Below are 22152 nucleotides of genomic sequence, written 5' to 3'. Positions count from 1 at the left end.
CCCGGCTTTTCACTACTTTTCTGCTCTTTTCGCTCCGCAACTCATCCGAACTTTATTTACTACCTAAAAATGCAAAATTAATCAATAAAAATATTTATTCTTGAAAACAATGAAAATACAGAATATGGGATAAAATGTAGAATTAATGCACAAAAGATGAGTTAAATTGCCAGCAAAAAGGGATAAATATATACAATATTTGGCACTCATCATTAAACCAGTTAGTTCTCCACTTGGAAGTCAAATTCATCTTTCAAGTATGCAGTGTGCGAAGACAGATGAAGAAAATGAGTACATGTCTAACGTACCATATTATTCGGCTATTGGGAGTCTAATGTATGTTATGGTGTGCACGAGACCGGATATTGCACATGCAGTGGGAGTAGTGAGTAGATATGCAAGCAACCCAGGAAAACAACATTGGGAAGCTGTGAAGTGGATTCTCAGGTATTTGAGATACTTCGCAGGTGATGTAGATAAAAGGCGAAGTACGACCGATTATGTTTATACTATGGGGTCAGCTGCAGTGAGTTGGAACTCAAGGTTACAGAAGTTGGTGACATTGTCTACTACGGAAGCGGAGTACGTAGCGGTGACGGAAGAGAGCAAGGAGATGATTTGGTTACAAGGATTATTAGCTGAGTTGGGCAAGGAACAAGGAGATAATGTTCTGTCTAGCGACAGTAAAAGTGTTATACATTTAGCCAAGAACTCAGCCTATCATGCTAGGACGAAGCATATAGATATCCATTATTATTTCCTTCGGGATCTCTTAGAAGAAGGAGAGTTGAAGCTCGAGAAGATTCTTGGTTCGAAAAATCCGGCGGATATGTTTACCAAGAGAGTTACATCAGACAAGATAAACCTTATGGGAGTATATTGGTGCATCAATATATTCATCCATGTGAAACATTCCTAAAACCAATCCTTCGTGGCCACAAATAAACCTATTTTTCATTGAAAATACACTGGTGCACCAATGTGTACACCCCTGCAAAACATGCATAAAATCGATCATTCATATTCACACTCGGGCACACTTTTTCATGGGAATTATACATGTGCAGCAATGTGTACTAACCTGTAAAACATGCAGAAAAACGATCATTCATAAACACAAACAAACCTACTTTTACATGGGAATGATAGAGGTGCACCAATACGTACACCGCTTCAAAACATGCATAAAGATGATCATTCACAACCACACACAAGGAAGACGCGTTAGCACCGTCAATCCAAAGTTGAAGAATGGAAGACAATCAATAAGTCTTCAAAGAGGGAGATTGTTAGTTATTCAAGACTAATTAATTATTTCCTAAAGTTAGTCGTGGTTATTTAGGGAAGGGGTTTCCTAAACCGGTTAGAATTCTTGGTGGCCAAGTTTGTAACCTATATAAATAGGTAGTTAGGCCTTGTAGAATTTGTGCATTGTGTAGAAAACGATTAAGAGATCGGTGAGAGATTTCTTGTATAGCTTTTAGGGCTAAAGCTAGGGTTTTGTTGTGAGAGCATATTGGTGAGGAACAAGAGACAAGGTTATCGTCTCGGGTAATTATTGCGGTGTAACCAAGGGTTTGCTGGGATTCACACGACGTTGTAATCGTTTTTCTTCATAGTGGATTTGAGTTGGTGCGGCTCGAAGTGGACGTAGACAATATATACAAGTTGTATGTATTGGTCGAACCACTATAAATCTTGTGTCTTATGAATTGATTTATCTTTCTCGTATTATTATAGTTGCTTGTGCTTGGTTTACTTATTATTCATCATAATATCTCAAGATCCGTTATTTCGCGGTTGTCAGTGATTATTCCCTAACAAAATCCTTACAACATAATCCTCGTTGAGAGTTTACTTTTCCTTTTTCTCTATATGGTTTTTAATAGAGTTCCTGTAAACATCTAAGCAATGAAATTGTGTGAAATCAAAGAAATGCATCCACTCACTGAAAATGTTACCCAGTTGGTTAATCAACGAATATTAACATTTTTTATTTTTGCAAGAACCACCCCACCGGGGTTTCATGCCGTAATAATATCAAGGCAAGTGAATCAGACATAGAATTCTACTTTTCAGAAAAACTAGTATTTAATATTACAAAGTTAGACCACAGTTTCAAGATTATGCAAGTCCGCGAAAGTTTCATGGTTGGTTCTTGCAACGGTTTAGTTTGTTATGCCGGTTACAGAAAGTTAACAACAGATCAATATGGTACGGAACTCCATGTTTGCAATCCAGTCAATGGAGAGCACATTCAACTTCCGACTATGAAATGGATCAATGCTCATTGGCCAAGCAGAACGATTGGTTTCGGTTACGTTCCTACAAATAAAGAGTACAAGGTTGTTAGTATTCAGTGCGGCTATTATAACCGGGATCGAAAGGTGGTTCAGGTGTATACCGTCCTCCAGGGTGGTGGTGGTGGTACTGGGTGGAGAGACATAAGTAGTACGATTAGAAAAGGTCATATGTCCCAATTTAATGATTTCTCATCATCACCAGGTGTTTTTATACGTGAATGAATCCAATTTAATAGCAAATATTCTAGCTTTTGATTTGGAACATGAGACGTTTGAATTGCTCCCGTCAATACCACCTGATGATGTCTGTGACTCTAACGTTGCTTTCCGTTTAACTCATGGAATTGGGAGGGAATTTGTGTGTTCTACTTTCAATCCCAAGTAAACATATCATCATATGGGAGTTGAGGCAAATGAAGATTGTCAAATATGGACCCTATTGGCGTAGGAAAGTTTACGATAGCATGGGAAGACTACAGCTGGTTTGACTCAACTTTACTAACACAATGCAATGTGATTCTCTCCTAGAGGAGACTTTGAAAAAATTGAAGGATGAAGAGGCGGTATATACCACCACTCGAGCAACTCCTCACGTGAATAGCCTTGTTTCGTTGAAAGCGATTACTGAGAAAAGAGGCGGAAAGAAAACAAAAGCTCATAGAGGAATCAGAAAAAGAACAACTTATTAGCTAGGTGAGACTCATGTTAGCTTCTCATCACCTGCTTTTTCTACAATCTCTCAAGCTTTCCCAGTTTCTTGGTTTTCTAAACTCAAGCAATTGAGCGTTAAATCCAAAACCCAAACTGGAAAGACAAAGGAAAAGCCTGAACTATTCAATCCGGCGAAACTTTGTCAAGGAGATATTGTCCATGACAGCGACGCTTTTCTGGAGATTTCTTTAGGCGGGGATGAAAACTTTGATGGCGAGACTTATACAAGTGCGATGTATAATTCTGATGATGAACCACCATTGTCAAACTATGGAAGTTGTAGAAAAGCCGAAGAAGACAATCAGAAGTTCACTAATATGGTATCTGATATTAGAAAGATGAGACAATTTAGAAAGGAAAATCAAGAACAAGGTATTATGCTAGAAACGCCATCATGGAACAAAATTCGAAAAGGTCGAAAAGTTATTGTCAGGAAATCAAGAAGAACATATCAGAAATATTCTCATTCTGGCCGAGAATCAAATAAACTGAGTCCAAAAAGAACTACAACTAGTACAGAACTGGAACAAGCAGAGAAGAAACCCAAGGATTTAGAGCCAATTAAAACGATAGAAGACACTGAGAACGGGTACGGCAGTTATGCAGCTTCAGGTTCAAGGAAATCTCTCTACATTTCACCTTTGAACTCTGCACAAGGGCGAGGAAAAAGAATTGAGGAAGGAGCAGAGGAATTTACAGCTTTGAATTCTATAAGTTCTAAGATACAAGGGCTAAATGTAGAAAACTTTGAAGATTCGGATAGAAAATCAGCTAAAGAATCAAAGATTAAGGATATCATGTCTAAAAGTGAGAAGCAGAGAAAATTAACTCATCAAAACAGAAAAGAACAAATGCAACGAACCAAACAGACTAGTAAAGCAAGAGCATGTTCACCATGGACGGCTTCAAAGATTGAAATCTGTAAAATTAGATCTCTTGAGGACATGAAGAAGGCAAAATTGAAGAAAATGAAGCTTAGGGTAAGACTAGAAAACAAACAAGATTTAGAGAGTTTTGCAGTGGTGACGTGTTCATACAGTCCTCAAAAGGATTTCAGAGATTCAATGCTGGAGATGATTGTAGACAATAAAATCCGACAGCCAGCAGAACTTGAAGAACTCCTGGCTTGTTATTTATCATTGAAATCTGAAGAATACCATGCTGTGATCATCAATGTTTTCAAGCAGGTATATATGGTTCGATTTGAGTCTATCTCAATTAAGTCCTGAATTAGGAGTCATGAAACATAGGTATTCAGATTAAACATAGTGAGTTGTGATCTCCAGTGTATATATATATATATATATTAATAATACAATCAAGCTAACGATGAGATGCTTGCGTTAATGTAATTTGTTGGTAAGCAAGCATGTTACAGTACATAAACTACTTTAACATGAGCAATGAAATACCTTGTGGAATTCGGTCATCTATGACTGCATCTCGTCAATATATTAGCTGATTTTTAAGCATGCAACCCATCCCCAGCCAAGAACTCATGAACTACTCCATCTACCTCTATCATACTACCACCTGGTTCCTTTCTTACTTTCTGTATTCGCATTTTCCTCCGCACTTCCCTAACATCACCCCACCTCTCCTTAGCTGCATATATATTTGATAATTGAACATAACTGTAACTATCCATAGGGTTTAATTTTAAGATCTTCTCTGCTATAATCTCCGCTACTTCAACATTGCCATGACTTCTACAAGCACTCAATAATGACTCCCAAACACCTACAGAATCTTCCTTTAAAGGCATCGTCTGAACAAGCGTCAGGGCCTCCTTTAGATGACCAGCCCGACCTAGTAAATCGACTATACAACCATAGTGTTCAATAGATGGTTTAAGTCCATGAACACGAACCATGAGTTCGTAAATCCGATGCCCTTCTTCCAATAGACCAGAACGGCTGCAAGCAGAGAGAACACTAACAAATGTGATTTCATTTGGTTTACATCCATCATTCATCATTTCATAGAACTTCTCTACTGCCTCTTTACCATATCCATGAATGCTTAAACCCGCAATTACCGAATTCCATGTACTAATATCTCTTTCTTTAGTAGTGCCATTAAACACTCTTAAAGCCTTATCTATGCACCCACATTTTGAATACATATCAACGAAAGCAGTAGCTAAGAATCCATGAATGTTGATGCCGTTTTTATCAACATAAGCATGAATCCATTCTCCTTGCTTCAAAGCTCCAAACTGGGCGCAAGCAGACAACGCATTTACAAGTGTGTAATTATCCGGTTTCACGTTTGCAAATTGCATATCTTCAAAAAGCTTCAAAACTTGTCCGAATTGATTTGAATGTGCATATCCTGTAATCAAAGCGTTCCAAGAAACAACATCTTTCAATGGCATTTCATCAAAGAGAATTCTCGCTTCTTCAACCAATTCAACACCCACATACCCAGAAATCATAAAATTCCAAGATTCAACATTCTTGTCGGGCATTTCTTCAAACAGGTTCCTGGCATTCTCCATTAAACCTCTTTCTGTATAAGCACTTAAAATTGCATTCCACGAAATGGCATCCTTTTGAATCATTCTATCGAGCAAAAGGTATGCATTGTCGAAATACCCAGTTCTGGCATAAAGATTAATCAAGGAATTCTGAATGTAACAATCAAACCCATTTCCAGTTTTAAGAATTTGACCATGAATTTGTCGTCCTTCTTCAATACCAAGTAGGAAAGAGCAAGCTTTAAGAGCAAAAGTGTAAGTAAACTTATCAGGGTAGAATGAATCATAAAGCATTTGATGAAAGAGAAGAAGTGATTCTTCAGGGTTACAACTGTTAGCATAAGACCGAATCATGGTGTTCCACAGATAAGAACTAGGGTTAGGAATTCTACTGAATACAGAGGAAGCATGAGTTAACGTTTTAGGATTAGAAATGGAGGTCGAAATTGTAGAGAAAGAAATTAAACGACTAGCTGCATAAGAGTCATGAAAGAGACCAGTTTTGAGCATGTGTGCATGAGCTTGGTTGATTTCAGACAGAGAATTTGCTAGCTCTGTGAATGAAATTATTGAAGGCTGAGATATGGAAAACGCCATTGTTATGGATAATGTATCGTTCACAACAAAAATTCAGTGATTGTTATTACAATCTTTTACTACACTGGGAATAGTACCGAATACTAAAAAGTACACTTTATAAGTATCTTTTTAATGTACAAATTTTGTTTTTTTGTTGAGCCAGCCGATTTGGTTTTTAAGGAGCCCACTAATATATTTTTTTAATATAAAATATTTTGTAGGATAAAATAAAATATAAAATATAATATTTAGGTTGAGATAAAATAGGATAAATTGAATAAAACAGTAATTAAAGTAATTGTTGGGAATCAGGTTTTGTATTGGGCGTGTCAGGAATAGCCGCGGGCGTTGGAAGAAAATTCGTCAGCGATTGATGATGGAGCGTGTGTTTCTGGCTCAAACGCCAGTGCTTGTTCCAGGCTCGCCCGGTCTTCCATCACGCGTGCGCTTCTTCTTTCATCTCAGTGTACAAACCAACAAATTTGTTGAGTCCATAGTAGGATCAAAATGAACCTCTTAAAGCCAATAAGGGAGGAAATACAAGATCGACGATGCTATTCTAAGCCCTAGTCTCCGCCATAGTGTGCGCCCAAGCTGATGTGGCCTGGTGATGTGTCAAAAATCACCTGAAAGCAAATTCTCTGTCCTAGGTATCTTTTTATTTTCTTTTGTTCCCTAAAATTTCCTCCTCTTTTATTTTTTTCTGGCTAAATTGGGCCTATGATTACAAGATAAAAAAGAATAATTTGAAGTAAAATGGATAACTCATTATCCAATTATTTTACTAAATGGCAAAACTACCCATGTTTGATTAGTGCTAATTTGGTTGATTAAATGATGTTTAATCAAGTGAACCCTGAAATCAACTACCATTAATTCATTATTAAAACTTGAAAAAAATTAATATTTTTTTTCGAAACTCGATCCAGAATCGGTTTATGTTAGGGCAGTTGTAAACCGATTCTGGGTTGAGTTTTTTCAAAGGATGAAGTAAACCCAGAATCGGTTTTTTTTAATACCCAAATAAACCGATTGTAGGAATCAGTGTTTATATATGCCCAAATAATCCGTATACCTTACTTTCAGAAACAAAATATTCAGTACATAGTTTAGGAAATTAGCGCATTACATATATAGGATTCAGTATGGGTATTCTATAATTAGACACATCAAATGTTTGTCAATGAACCTCCGAGCACGTCGGTACAACGTTGTATATTCTTTATGGTGAATGAACTTAGTTTCCACATTACGAAGTCTCCATAGCCCATAGATAACGTTCCAGCTGAAATTCAGTGAATTCTTCAATGTTAGTATGCGAACTTTTAAAGATGACATAAGTATAAATATTATCGGATTGCTCACCTTTTTTCTAAGAAGAGCTTGTGGATGATGTTGGTACACCATATTTCTAACTTTAATATACTCTCGCATTGCACTTTTTATGTAGTTGAATCGAAATGCCAAGTCTCTGCATTTGCGGTTATTGGGATTCCCGGTACGCCCGTAAAAGAACTCTTTAACTCTCTTCCAAAACATTAAATAGATTTCATTTGGACGTTCATGGAACGTATTAGCAAACGATTTAACAAGACACAAATCTTCATACGGTTCCGATTTCACGTTTACTTTCGGATCTCACTCCATTTTCTAGCCTAAGTGTGTGATGTGGGAGTGGCTTAAAGAGGTTGTTTGTATATAGATAAAGACTCAACGGCTATTTTTTTCAAATTCAATTCAAACAATCGGAGTTTAGGTATGTCCACATAGTCTAATTGTGTCCTTGCAAAACCATATAAAATGTGTCTCTCAATAATCGGATTTTAATATTGCACATGTAATCTGATTCTTGGCAAAAAAAATTATAGAAGAACTGCCACTTTTCTTTGCCAAGAATCGGATTACATGTGATGCCAACGTAGACCGAATATAAAGGTTGTCAAATTCAGCCTCTCAATAATCGGTTTTTTAATATGTCCCTTGTAATCCAATTCTTGGAAAAAAAAAAAGATACATGAACACTGTCACTTTTTCTCACTAGAATCGGATTACATTGGATGCCCACATAAACCGATTCTTAAACTCTGGATTTGATTTTTTGTCAGAATCGTACATTAAAAGTATCCTTATAAACCGATTCTGAAAACTAAAAAACCAAGTGAACAATATTTCCAGAATCGGTCTATGTGGTGCACCTTCAAAACCCGATTCTGAAATTGTGCCCCTGGAGAATTATCAGAATCAGATTTTGTAAAGGTAAATGTAAACCGATTGTGACAGAAAAACTTTCAGAGTCATGCATTTTTTGCACACACACATTGTATTTGGTTCTTTTGTCGCGTCTTAGACAAACACAAACAAATTTCAAAAGAAACCCCATCAGTCATTCATAAACTATGAACATAAACAAACATAATTCGACAATAACTTTAAGACATAAGTTTTGAATCCATGCATAGTTAAAGACATAAGTTTGAAACCATTCATTCATGAACATCCCCACCACGACCACGTCCAAGACCACCTCGTCCTCGTTTAGGAGGTTGGGCACTGCTCGATGCACCTTTAGACTTACTTTTTGTGGCCGCTCTCTTCCTCTTTTTCTTTGGATCCTCCTCCTCCACCGCTTCCCCAAACTTTGCACCCGCTTCTACATATTTGAGACTGTTCAAATAATCAATCAACTTTTCATTGGCCTTAACATTTTTCCCTCCCCTGATTTCTAGTTCTGCTTGGGTTATCAAGTGCCCGACTCATCTTCTCTGTTTCCATTTTAAGCAACAAACATTAAACAAATAATGCTAAAACAATTAACAAAACCGTAATTGAGAAATAATACGCACCAGGAATTTGAGAGATGTATCTTTGTCCTCTATCTGGGGTCTCTCATCTACTTGTATCACTCGAGTATGCGAAATATTGAGTTACCACGGCATGTAACCCGGAATTGCCTCATTATCTGTTCTCAATCGACCATCCATAACATATCTGTTGAATAATGAGCTTGCTCTTCGCACCCAACCATCTTTCCTTTTCCTTTGGCCAAAACCCCTTGTAAGGGTCAAAGACAACATCTTTCTTTGTCAAGTTGTCCAACTGGCGTCTCAACTTCAGATAAACCGCATCTTGGGACTTTTCCTTGCTCTTATAGATGTACATGTCTCCATAAGAGTTATTGTCCCATTATTTGTTCTCAAAAGTGCTTGAAGCAAATATTCGGAAGTGCAAGTATGTCCACGCATACAGAAAAGACATATTCCCTCTGATTTGGTTCCAGTCATCCCTAGAATCCCTTCTTAACTCGTTCAACGAGTGTGCAAGGATGGCGGTGCCCCAAGAGTATTTGGAGATGTTTTCAAATGGTTGCAAAAGCTGAATTAAGTTGGCGTTCACACGGGCACCGGAAATGTCGGGAAAGATAACAGATCCCAGGATGTAGAGGACGTACGCATTGGCCGTGGCGAAGATACGTTACTTAGTCACCTCTTTTCTATCAAAACGAAGTTTCTTTGTTCCACCAAAGAGTTCCCTAAACTTCGAGAGATGGAATATCCTATGCTTTTATTTGCCTACTAGCATTTGTGACTTAGTCATCTCCTCATCCCATTGGAACATTTCTTTGGTGAACGCGTAAATCTTGTCCCACTCAAGCTCTTGCGCGTACTCTTTGTGTTTGACGGCTTTACCATCTATGCTTAGACCGGTAATTAGCTTCGCATCATTTGGAGTTATCATCATTTCGCCAAACGGAAAATGCAAAGTACCATTTCCCCGTAATATCTCTCGGAAAATGCGGAACAAAGAGGTTTGTCGTAACCAAGATCCGAATTCTCGACCGCATGCAACAGCCTTGTAGATTTGACTAGATCGATTACTTCATCAACTTCTCCAACGGTTGATTCTATTCCTTGCAGTGGCCATCTCTTCATTATAGTCCCTGACGTTCCTGGCTTCATACGGCGAACGACATCCTTGTGATCCTGTAAAACAAAACAAATCTGATGGACACTAATCAAAACACTACACGGATAATAAGTTTTATGTTACATAGCATAAGGTTTAGGTAGTTACTATGGTATGGCAAACGACCGCAACCAAACTCTATTTGTACCCCCATAACACCCGTCCTCCATCACCGGGTAACCCGTCCTCCATCACCGGGTAACCCGTAAACACGATCATTAGGTCCGTGAGGAAACATCTTCTCTGGGTCTGGCATGTGGTCCCCTTTCTTCTTCTTTGGACTATCTTTCTTGCCATTTGTCTTACCTTGTTCTTGAGTGTCTCCTCCTTGGACTTGTTGTTGAACTCCTTCTCCTTGGACTTGGTTTTGTGCGTCTCTTCCTTGGACTTGTTTTTAAACTTCTCCTATCTCTCCATCACCTTCATCCGCACTTTCTTCTCCATCACCTTCATCCTCACTTTCTTCTCCATCATCCTCATCCTAACTTTCTTCTTCATTACCTTCCTTGCCACTAGTTTCTTCTTCATTGATCTCCTCCCCGACACTTTCTTCTTCAGCAACTTCTCTGTCACCACTTCCTTCTTCAGTAGGTGTATCAGAATCAGATTCTTCTTGTGCTGGATGCTCCGCTTGAGGTGGTGGATCATTGATGTGGATCGCTTTAGATTTACTCCCCCGAGACCCTTCGGTGGGAAGCATTTAAATTTTGACCACTCTCGCGACGAGGTCATAAACTCTGAGGAGTATCCAAATCATTTTTCCTCTTATATTTCTTTTCGGCTTGACGTTGTTGCTTTCCCTTGTTTGGCCTGTAAAATATGGAGATAAGCAACAAACAACAATGGAATTCAATGCATATTTTTGAGTTCAAGGTATACAATCGGTTTACTCGATATACATATAAAGACCGGTTCCTAACATAACACATCGACAATCGGTTTGTATAAGTGTTAATGTAATCCGATTCTAACAAGAAAAAGTTACAGAAACATTGGGCATTCTTTCTTATAACAATCGGTTTACTCGATACTGTTACAAAATTCGATTGTAACATTACACATCAGCAATCGGTTTATATATACGCAAATGAAATCCGATTATGACTAAGCAGTGGCTATACAATCGATCTATGCGGACACATATGTTTCCGATTCTAACGAAAAAAAATTACAGGAAAACGGTTATCCATGCGGTTACATAATTGGGCTATGTTGGTATTAACATCGACCGATTATGGTTCAAATTTCTCGAACCAGAAAACACATGCAGCACAATCAGGGTATGTGGGCATGAACAACAACTGATTCCTAATACAATCGATTCACATGTACACTACCGGTTCTGGTAAACCCGGATATATTTGAAATCAAAATTATCGATTTTTGAGTGATTGCATGTTACTAAAACCTAGTTTAGAGGATTGGGTTGTTAGAAAAGTACCTGATTCGACCCATTTCCTCCTCTTGTGAGATAAAAGATCCTTCGTCTTCCTCAACCGTTTTCTTCGTTTTATTTCGAATTGCTTCAACAATTCCGGGAGTATCCACACTAGGAAATTTCTTGTTAGTAGGATGCTTCGCTCTTGCTTGTTTCGGCGACATTTTATAGAAGAAAACGATGAATCATATTTGGATCGTCGATAATCGACGATATTTTGGTTTCAAAAAAATGAAAAAAGAAAAGAAGAAGAATCAGTTTATAAGTTAGGAATTGAAATTGATTTTTAGTTTTAGGTTTTATTATTAAGAGTTAATGGAGATAAATTTATAGTATTAATATTTTTAGAGAGTAAATTGGTAGTTTCAGTAAATTTAGACATCCCATATCCTTCTCCATTGGGTAGATGTGGAAATATATAGACCCAATTAATTTCTATGAGCCCCGATTTAGCCATGTATTTTTTTCTCTTCCCTAAAAAATAAAAAACTCCACCTCTTTTACGGAGAGCAGATGCACTTGAGATCAAGTCAACTGGGAGAATCAAAAATAAATATTAAATGCAGTCAATTGTTTCTCAATGTTATTTGTTGATTGATGCCTATCCTCTGATTGCAAATATAAGTGCCCTTTAATAGTTGAATGCTGTTAAATCTTAATTTAATTTTGGAATAAGGTATCTAATGTTTTCATGTACAGAATTGACAAGGATGAAAGATGAAGGTGGAGGAGAATGGAAGCGGGTCTAAGAGGATTTCAAAATTGGGATCTTCTTAGAAATGGAAAGTTCGAGAGATAAAAAAACATGAGACATAAACCACCTTCAATTTCATATTTTTCCTCGGTTTGTCTTGTTTCGTTGTGAAATTTCTAAAAAACGTGCACAGAATTGACTCGACCGCCCGGTCTAATTTGCACCGTTAGCAATCTAAACTCGACCTATTTCGGTCGGTGCTCTACCGTCTATAAGTACCACCGTTACATTCGGTTTTCATTCAGAAAAAAAAAATCTTTCCTTCTCTAGAGAACAAACCAGAGGGATTTTTTGCTTAGAAATGAGTAGTTCCAAAACAAATAGACAAAGAAAAAGAAACAGGAAAGACAAAGGAAAATCTGTTGTAGATTGTGATATCGTATGAGTCCAGGATAAAGAGAAAGAGTTGGCAAATGTTAGGCAACTAATAGGACCTGGTATTTTACCGTTTGTACCATGAGTAAAAATGCCACATAATGGGCCAAATTGCTACTTAAATCACCTTTTGGCCCTCACCCAAACCTGCCACTAGCCTACTGACTGAAGTAGCTACCAGCTAATCCAGTGATCCATGAAGTCAATGCCCGGTCAATGGCCAAAGTCAACCGTCGGTCAACTGTCGAAGTCAAGTTGCAAGTCGCGCCTCTAGCCAATTTCCAGTCATGTCGCCAGCGGTGCTGCCAATAAAATTCCAGCTAAGTACTATGCCGCACTGCAAGCCAACCTCTATCCATACTGTCATTTTTATTGCCTTCCAGCCTCCATCAAGTCTCTAGTCAGGGAAGTTTTCCCATGTCAATTAAGCCCATTTCCGTCGATCCGGTTCAAGGACCCTGGAAGAAGATTTTGGAAGAGCCTGGAAGGTTTGATGACCAATTCCTATAGGGAATATTCTGGAATATTCAAGGAGGCATGCAGGGCAAATTAATACAGTTTATGGCCTGGAGGCATGCAGGGAAACTTAATACCTGGAGGCATGCAGGGCAAGGCCAGGGGGTATGCAAGGGAACTAAATACCATTTATGTTTACCTCACAACGAGGGTAAGACCCTAATTCACAAATTGTATAAATAGAGGAAAATGTAATCCTAAAGGGGAAAGAGAAATCCCTAAAAGGGATGAAAAACCAATTGTAATCACATCAATGGAAAACATCACTCCCCAAGGGGATTCATCCGTGGACGTAGGCACATCTTGCCGAACCACGTTAAATCTATATCTCGTTATTATTCGCTAATTCGTTTCCTAAGCTTAACAACGTATCAAATCATCGATTCAATCGTGTTTCGTGCCCAAAAGTAATTATGGGTACAAACAATTACCTACGCATTTATCTAACCATCCCGAGCGAGTTGGTTTACCTAAACTAAGAGGTGGGTGGTCTGGCTAACTGAAGTGTTTGGGTTCCTCCCCAAAGTTGTTCAAGAATCCTTGCGAAGATATCATTGGAAGCGTTTATATTTCAAGAAAGGCAAAAACCACATGACTCAAGTTGTGCGAGTTATAATAGAAAGTTGGTGGAACACTACAAATACGTTCTTTTTCAAAGATTTCAAGTGTGGTAAGTTCTATTTTTCTATTCAATATTTCTATTTTTCCATTCAATAGTTCAAAAACAAATTTTAATTTATAAAGATTCAATTTTTTAGTTTTATTTAAATTTTAGTTCCACATACAAACTTTAATTTTATGACCATGTTGTTTTTAGGGTTCACACCGTTAAATTTGTATATGTTGACGGGAATAAAATGTGAGGGTCAAATAGTACAATTTAACCAAACAAGTGGATATCAGAAGGAAGATGGAAACAACTACTTCCCCTTATACTCAAATGATACTGAAGGAAAGCCATGATCTAGACAATTACACTCATATGGAGATAACAGAGTTCCAGTCTCCTATTGGTTTCATGCCCCAGTTCCTGTAATTACTCCTGGTGGTGGCGTAAATATGGATGCATTTAGGCAATCCACAATTTATACCCCAACTTCAGCATTTCACCGATTCCAAGCACCTCAATTTCAACCATCTTCGGTACCATATCCAGGTTATGAATCGCCTGATGCTACCCAACCACCATCTCAGACGACTCAAAATAGTGAGTTTTCATAGGATCAAACAGGCTTAGGGGAATATCTATTTGGTGATCGTTAGTTGTATATTTGGTAACCGTTAGTTTGATAGATGTTAATCGTTAATTTGAATCGTGGTTTGAATCGTTAATGTAATTGCACTTTTATTTGATAAATAATAATCTAATTTTAAAGTTTTATATTTAGGTTAAAATTGAGAACTTTAAAACATACTATAAATTAAATTTGGGCAACACTTTTAAGATTTCATAACAACTTTCATATCGGAACTCCTTTCCGTTGTCGCGAAGCCACTTTGTACGACACCTCTGATCAATCTCCAGCAGGGTTTCACCACTTCTCATTTTTCGACCCGCTTCCCTTATCATACCAATATACTTGGTAATATTCTTAGAAATTATGGAGAACCGGTCACTCAACATTATCGAATCACGATTGTTGATGTTCGTTGTTTCTTCTTCAAATTTCAGTAAAACGCGTCCCCAAAACGAAATGGCCCATAGTACGACATCAACGATTGGATGATTAGTGAAGAAAACATAATTCCTACAAATGCATGCACTTTTTTTTTTATAATTTTCCAATTCACCGGATTATTTATTCGTCTAAATTTTGTTGTTCTTAATACAGTAATCTATACCTACCAAATCCACACCAGATCACCATGAAAATTTCCCTTTTAACTCGTGAATGCATTAGTTGAATTGAAGGTGGAACATGCATTATCACTTGGTAAAATTTTGGTGAGTAATCCTATTAGGTGGAACATGCACAACGACTGAATTTTCTTCCTACAAATTAAAACTTTTTTCTTGTAGGAAAGGAGAAGTGAAGCGAAACTTGAAAAATACTAGGTACTTTGAAAAATGCATTCATGGAGCTGTATAACTTTTCTGCATGCCTACAATGAAATTGCACCATTTACTACTGTTGCAGCAGTATCGTCTCAAATTCCATTCACCAGAAGAAGAAGAATTCAAATAGGAGGAATTCAAAAAACACTATCACGGGTGTGAACACAAAGATCATTGTCACCTGAATGTTCACAAATAATGCGCGCAGATTCATGACAATATAGTAAATAGGCTGCGCCTGAGGGGATGAATTGGTTATGTCGAATCCTTGACTCAGATTCCTAAAACTCTTCCTCGTCTCATCAACTACAATCATTGTTCTCAGATCGCATAATAAGATAAAAAATGGATGAAGTATAAAACGTACGAACATGATGTATCATAAATATCGAATCGAACATGTAAAGTATAAATGCATGAATATAGATGAAACGATTAACTTATATGATTCATCACTCAGATCTCTGTCTGCGGGTTTGGGTTTTTCATTATATGTATGATGGTTACAGAAATAGTCGAATGACTTTGAGATCAACATAAGCCTGCGTAGCAGGAGGAACTTCACTTACACTTTCTCTATCTCTCTGTCTCTCTCCTATTCTCCTCTCAATGTTCTCGTATCCCCCTCTTCACTTGGGAGAGAGGGGTATTTATAGGGTGGTTATGTGGGGTCCACTTCTGAAGCCCGTTATAACCTTATCCTCTTGTGTCTTGTGCCGCTTATGCAGAAGTCTTCGTGTTCTCGGCTCTGTCTGCGTGTTCTGTCTGAGTATGCAGTGTTATTTGCGCTTCCTCCACAGGCTGACTGACACATATGCTGTTTGAGGGTATTTAATGCGGATAGTTGAGATGTCTGTCCGCGGTAGACAGCTGTCTTCTGCCCCTATCTTGTCTGCGTCAGTCGGACTATCCCCAGCCGTAGATCTTAGATCTTTCTGGGATAGGATAAAGTGACTCTTGGTTGTCCACGTGTAATATCATATCTTGATGCTCTCAGCCGCATGTCCTCCACGTGCGTCTTTATGGACACGTGGCGAAAGATGAAATATGTACCTACAACGGGAGTTCACATCCACGGATTTTGGATCACCGTATTGCTGCTATACACAAATGCGATCCATAATCCGTGGAGCGTGAACACCCTTGGTAATGTACTATGCAAGTTTATAGTTTTTGAAGGAAAATGGATTCCCCTGTAAACTCTACACTGCTGAAAATTGCCACCAATCGCTAACTTGTTGGCACGGCCCTTATAAATCCCAACCTTTTCTCACCCTTTTCTTCACTTAACAGTTGAGCTTTAAAACCCCAGTCCCAGAGCAGTAGTACCATAGCAATCTCCAACTAATATCAAGAGGTTACCGTAGCATTTCCCTTCAGTCCATTTAAATTGGTTTTTGCATCATTTTGCTATTCTTACACGTATGCTGCAGGTGTAAGCAAGGAAATATGGAGCAAGACTAATGCCAAACGGTCTTAGAATGAAGAAGTACTTCGCTGAAGGACACTTATTCATGACAACTCAATTGTGACCCGCCAAGATTTTCATATTAATGAGAGAACTGAACTGAAATATTCTAAGAATAGTTGAGTCATCAACAAATTTGAATATTTTTATTTTTACAAGAAATAAAATGAAGAAAAAGAATTGCTTTTCCGGGAACAATCAAACTTAGATGTAAACAGTGCGACGTCGGGTTCAATTAAGACCACCGCGGAAGGGTTTGTCTCCTCTAATCCACCACCAGACCACTAATATCAAAAAACTGGTCCAGCTGCGAGAATCTCCTCAGTCAGTGTACTGTCTTTGCCGATGTTGTAGTTAGTAAATCCATCAAAATTGTTCCTAAATAAACCTGCCAGCTTCAATAGGGTATCCTTATACGCTTGTTTATCTGCCCACTGCAATACAATCACCAAAATAGAGATGAGAAAACAGTTTATGAAGTTGTCAACGTAACTTTGAAAGCTCGAAAAGAATCGTGAAATGCAAGAAAGGTCTGACTAACCAAATTGATTGGATCCAAGATTTCTGAAGGAACGCCTTCAACTGCAGTGGGAATTTCTAGACCAAATACTCCAGTCTTAGTGTAGGTTGCCTCTAAAAGACTGCCTGAGTGAATGGCATCAATGATCTTACGAGTGTACGCTAGCTTAATACGGTTACCGGAACCATAGCTGCAGAAATTAGTCAGGAAACAAGTAGGTTGAGAAAATGGAAAAGAACGCAGAAAGATCTAATCGAAACCATGACTAGTTAATGTATTAGTTAGTACCTTCCACCAGACCAGCCAGTGTTGACGAGCCAAGCTGTGGCCCCGTGCTTTTGCATTTTCTCAGCAAGCATTGCTGCATATTTTGTAGGATGCAACATTATAAATGCTGCTCCAAAGCAGGCTGAAAATGTTGCTGTCGGCTCCTTCACACCTTCCACTGTTCCAGCAACCAAAGCGGTGTAGCCGCTGATGAAATGGTACATGGTCTGTGCTAGGTTCAGCTTGCTCACAGGAGGGAGCACTCCGAAAGCATCACAAGACAAAAGGATAACGTTCTTCGGGTGTGGACCGACGCATGGTATCTTTGCATTTGGTATGTACTCAATTGGATAGGCCGCTCGAGTGTTCTCTGTAACAGATTTATCTGTGTAATCCACTTCACGAGTATGCTCATCGAAAACAACATTTTCCAACACTGCCAAAAGACATGTTAATGTAAGCAAAACTAATGAAAAACATGGATACCAACATGACAGAAGACAAAGTAAACATAGTTACCACTTACCAGTTCCAAACTTGATGGCATTCCAAATCTCCGGTTCTTTCTCTCCGGAGAGATCAATACACTTAGCATAACAACCACCCTCAATGTTGGAGACACCATTATCACTCCAGCAGTGTTCATCATCTCCAATTAAGTACCGGTTCTGATCCGTTGACAGAGTTGTCTTCCCAGTACCTAGATTATGTTCACCAAGAGCTTGTTAGAATTCTATGGAACATATTCCCACCAGGCGAATTCAAACAATTTACTGATCATTTCTTTACCTGATAATCCGAAAAAGAGGGCAACATCACCACCTTTGCCCATATTACAGCCAGAGTGTAAAGAGAGGATCCCGCGCTTAGGCATGAGGTAATGCATTACGCTAAACAATCCCTTTTTCATTTCTCCAGCATATTGTGTACCAAGGATGACCATCTCTCTTCTAGCAAGGTTAAGGTCTATGCTAGTCGAAGAAGTCATGTAATGGGTGTAACGATTACATGGGAACTGTCCTGCATTATAAATGGTAAAATCTGGAGTGCCGAAATTCTCTAGCTCTTCCTCTGTAGGTCTTATGCACCTGAAAATTTTAACGAAAACATTTTTTATCAGTTTTCTCGTATAATCGCATTCTTTACTACACATTTCAGTTTTTGTTGCCAAAAAATTTCTAGTGCATTCTACATCTGCTCAAATTGGTGCAGAAATTGTCACCGGGAAAACTAGGAGCGGTGAAAATTTTACTTACATATTGTGCATGAACAAGGAGTGATATGCTCTGGCTGATACTATCCTGACTTTGATTTGATGTTCTGGATCCCAGTTCAAGAACTGATCATTCACGTACACCTTATCCAAAGAATTCAAGTAATCAACAGCTCTTTCTCTGTTAACCATGAAGGTGTGCTCATCCATTTCAATGTTGGGTGACCCTCTGCAGGAAGCAAAAACAGGCTCAAATAAAAAACCAGATCCAAGCGTACAAAATTTGAGATTATGATTGTAGAATGTTACTTACTTTCCCCACCAAAGATCATCCTCATTTGACCCGTCTCTAACCACACGCTTATCTCTTGGGGAACGACCAGTTTTTGCACCCGAAAGCGTCGCCAACGCACCGCTAGATGATATGAAGGAACCGTGCTCATACTTTATGGCCTGCTCATATAGCTCTGTCCAAATACAAAATAGAGAAAATATCTATGAGTATCCACCACCATTGCCAATTTCTGATGGCTAATTTTTATTTTTGGACATACCGGTAATTTAATAGTTAAAGTTACCTGATGGGGAGAGATTGTACAGGATATGGGTGAACTTCAGGGCACTGTCACTGATGGGAACTACCGGAGCGGTGAGATGGTGATGATGGTGAGTAATTTGAGCCTTTGGGGCTTCTGCAGATTTTCTTGCTGATGGGTCGCCTTTCACCACCTTTGGTCCGGTTTCTCTCGTGAGTGATGCCAATGAGGCACTACAATAAGTCAACAAAAAAGAAATTAATACAAATTTGACAATATAGTAATATTTGATTTCTAAGATGAGATATTAAACATATCGATAAAAGAAAAAAACATTTTAATTTGGTAAGACTTCGTTTTGCCTGAATTGTCACCCTTGGTGATTAAGCACCTATCGTTGGCTAAAATTTGCAGCTTTGTTTTGTTCAATGTGTAATACCTGATTGATTGAAGCTGTTGCTGTTGACGTTCTTGATCAGAGATGGCAGCTGTAAATAAGTCGGCTCCCTGCTGTTTTCTAGGTGTAGTTGGTGCTGATGGTTTTTTCTTCTGAAGTGAATGTAATTGATCAATTGTTTGAGCCTTAACCGGTGGTGCACTGTCGTCGTGGCATACCTCTACTTTAACGCTAGCATTCCCGTTTGCCGCCATTATACGACTGCTGAAAAATTACTCTACAATGAGAAATGTGAAAGAAAGAATGAAAAAATGAAGAAACTCAGCAATACACAGTTTCCAGAGAAATGCTGAGGAAATGAATAAATGAATGGATTGTGTTGGATATGAGAAGAACAAAGACCCTTTTATATCTTCTGATCGGGCCAACAAGTTTGAATAATTTCGTAGATAATCATTATTTACTGTTTTTGATTTCATCAATAAATGAATTATCTTTGCTTAATTAGTGGAGGATTAATTAAGTTTTGGATAATGCTGTTGACAGAGTTCTAGCTAGCTGTTGCTAATTTAGTAAACGCTGCCAACTAATTGCAATCGTAACTCCTAATTTTAGTCAGGGGCCATTGCTAATTATTACTGCTAGATTTGAAGATAAGGACATGGGATTCTGTTCTCTGCTGCAATTCCACTTGCTCTTGTGTGGCTCCGTCCCGAATTGGATTCATAATATTGATACATTACGTGTAATAATCGGATACGCTTAGCTCAGGCTCCCATTGCCTGGAAATTATGTTTATCACGTTTTGCTTAATAAGTTAGGTGGATTCACAAAATTGACTTTGGTGTATTTAAAAAGGGAAAGTAACATGTATATCTAACTCACACCCACGTAGTATAAGGTCAGTACTTATCATCGCTGCATCGTCACTGCCACCACCACCACCAGCACATCGGTACGGTGGTCAAACAAATATTAAAATCGCCACCGGACACGCTTTATGGGGACATCCAGGAAAATAGCGGCCGTACTTTATTTTAATCTTCTTATTACTTAACGATGACTCCCATTTTTCAAGGCCAAAGATTGATTTCAGGCCATATATATCCATAATACAGTTAAATCCAAGGAAAACATGAAGAAGGTAATATTTGAGAGAAAGGAGCGGCCTGAGGTAGGTGTATCTGATTCATAATCTGGAATCTGAAACCATAATCCAGAACTGTAAATGTCAGAAGTAACCATGCATTGCATGGGAAGTTGGGAATCTTGGGATGCAAACAAACATGTCTGAAGAGGGAGACAGTAACAGTTAATATTAAGATGGGAATCAGATTCTCTTAACAGGAAATGGTCATGGAAACATCTCTCTCTTTGCCTTTGGCATGATATACATTGATTAATGTTGGGTTGCTTACCCAAAGTCCCATCCATCCCCTGGCACATGAAATTCTTACAGGTCATAAACGAATGAGCCAAAGTGCCAAACAACTCGAAAATTCACTGGTGTTGACAGGGGCGGGAGCCGAAATCCTTTTTGGGGAAGCAACATTTCGCTAGGGGGAGCAACTAAGTAAAAATGGGCTTGGAAGCCTAACTTCTAGACAAATTTAAGATTTGGAACCAGTTGGGTTGGGTGTGCCATACACTGGCTATACCCAGTACCCACAGGCCACAGCGCCCTGTTTACATCTAAGTTTTATTGTTTACTGGAAATGCAGTTCTTAATGGAAGTGGTAAAATTTGTTGATGGTCCAACTATTTAACATTCTCACCGAGTTAATGCAATTCGTCAATTTCACACAAATTTATCGATGAGATGTACAAGGTTTCTAGCAGAGACTAGTTGTATTAAAATGAAAGTGTTAAAATTTCTTGTAAAAGTGAAAGTGATAGCGTTATCTTTACATGCTAGTATGAAAACAAGGTTTCTAGCAGAGACTAGTTGTATTAAAAATCATACAGAAAATAGAGAAGTATAATCTTTAACAAGTAAAACTGAAAATTGAATTGATTATATATGGAGAGGTGATTACAATGTTTTTGTCTTCATGTAACTGCACAATAATGTTACTAGGAGGATCTATAACAACCAAACACCGTAAAATTTATCAACTCTAGCAGATTTAGACAAGATATCTGCAACTTTATTTTTCTCTTTTGGCACATAAGAGCATTGTCAAGAGATGAACAAACGAAATAAGGACTTTATTGCTACAACTAAATTACGTATTCTCTAGTCCATGCTGAATGAAGCTTTGTTCACAGCATCAACAACTATCTTCGAGTCTAGCTCAAATTCCACCTTCTCCAGATTTAATTCTTTGGCCCATTGACATGCCTCCCATAATTCCTTACATTCAGCTTGATCTGGTCCAGTTGATTCATCTAGGTAGATGCATTTGGATCCCCTGTGAAATTCACCATGCCGATACACAATATCCCCCAATTATGAAATTGTAGTCGGAATTTTAAGATAAAGAGTGCTCCTTAAGTACACTGCCGGCATAAAAAACTCATTATCGAGCATGTCGATAGTGGCGTCGACATGGTACATTGCTTAATTTTCTATGCCGG

The 22152-nt window shown here is 38.3% G+C and overlaps 2 protein-coding genes across 3 annotated transcripts; both read right to left on the bottom strand.

The window, feature by feature from the left end:
- Positions 1-3420: 3420 nt before the first annotated feature.
- On the bottom strand, positions 3421-6144 carry LOC113312316 (pentatricopeptide repeat-containing protein At4g18840-like). Of its 2 annotated transcripts, XR_003341654.1 has the most exons (2): positions 4427-6144; positions 3421-3662 (listed from the first exon to the last, which is right to left on the bottom strand). XR_003341654.1 is itself a non-coding variant. In XM_026561082.1 (1 exon), exon 1 carries the CDS (start codon positions 6088-6090, stop codon positions 4480-4482), a length of 1611 nt encoding a protein of 536 aa, XP_026416867.1. In that variant the 5' UTR covers positions 6091-6144; the 3' UTR covers positions 4268-4479. The 2 variants fall into 2 exon arrangements, 1 of the variants encoding a protein (XP_026416867.1); XM_026561082.1 differs by lacking the exon at positions 3421-3662 and having other exon boundaries at positions 4268-6144.
- Positions 6145-16713: 10569 nt separating this feature from the next.
- Positions 16714-19936, bottom strand: LOC113312309 (phosphoenolpyruvate carboxykinase (ATP)-like). Its single transcript, XM_026561077.1, has 9 exons — positions 19618-19936; positions 19221-19411; positions 18956-19109; positions 18686-18871; positions 18219-18517; positions 17956-18129; positions 17451-17865; positions 17184-17352; positions 16714-17076 (listed from the first exon to the last, which is right to left on the bottom strand). Exons 1-9 carry the CDS (start codon positions 19827-19829, stop codon positions 16933-16935), a joined length of 1944 nt encoding a protein of 647 aa, XP_026416862.1. The 5' UTR covers positions 19830-19936; the 3' UTR covers positions 16714-16932.
- Positions 19937-22152: the final 2216 nt, after the last annotated feature.

The sequence above is a fragment of the Papaver somniferum genome, chromosome 1 (genome assembly GCF_003573695.1).
Source record: "Papaver somniferum cultivar HN1 chromosome 1, ASM357369v1, whole genome shotgun sequence".
NCBI classification, from domain to species: domain Eukaryota; kingdom Viridiplantae; phylum Streptophyta; class Magnoliopsida; order Ranunculales; family Papaveraceae; genus Papaver; species Papaver somniferum.
Note: the sequence above shows the minus strand (reverse complement) of the source record. Positions and strands in the feature narration are given on the sequence as shown.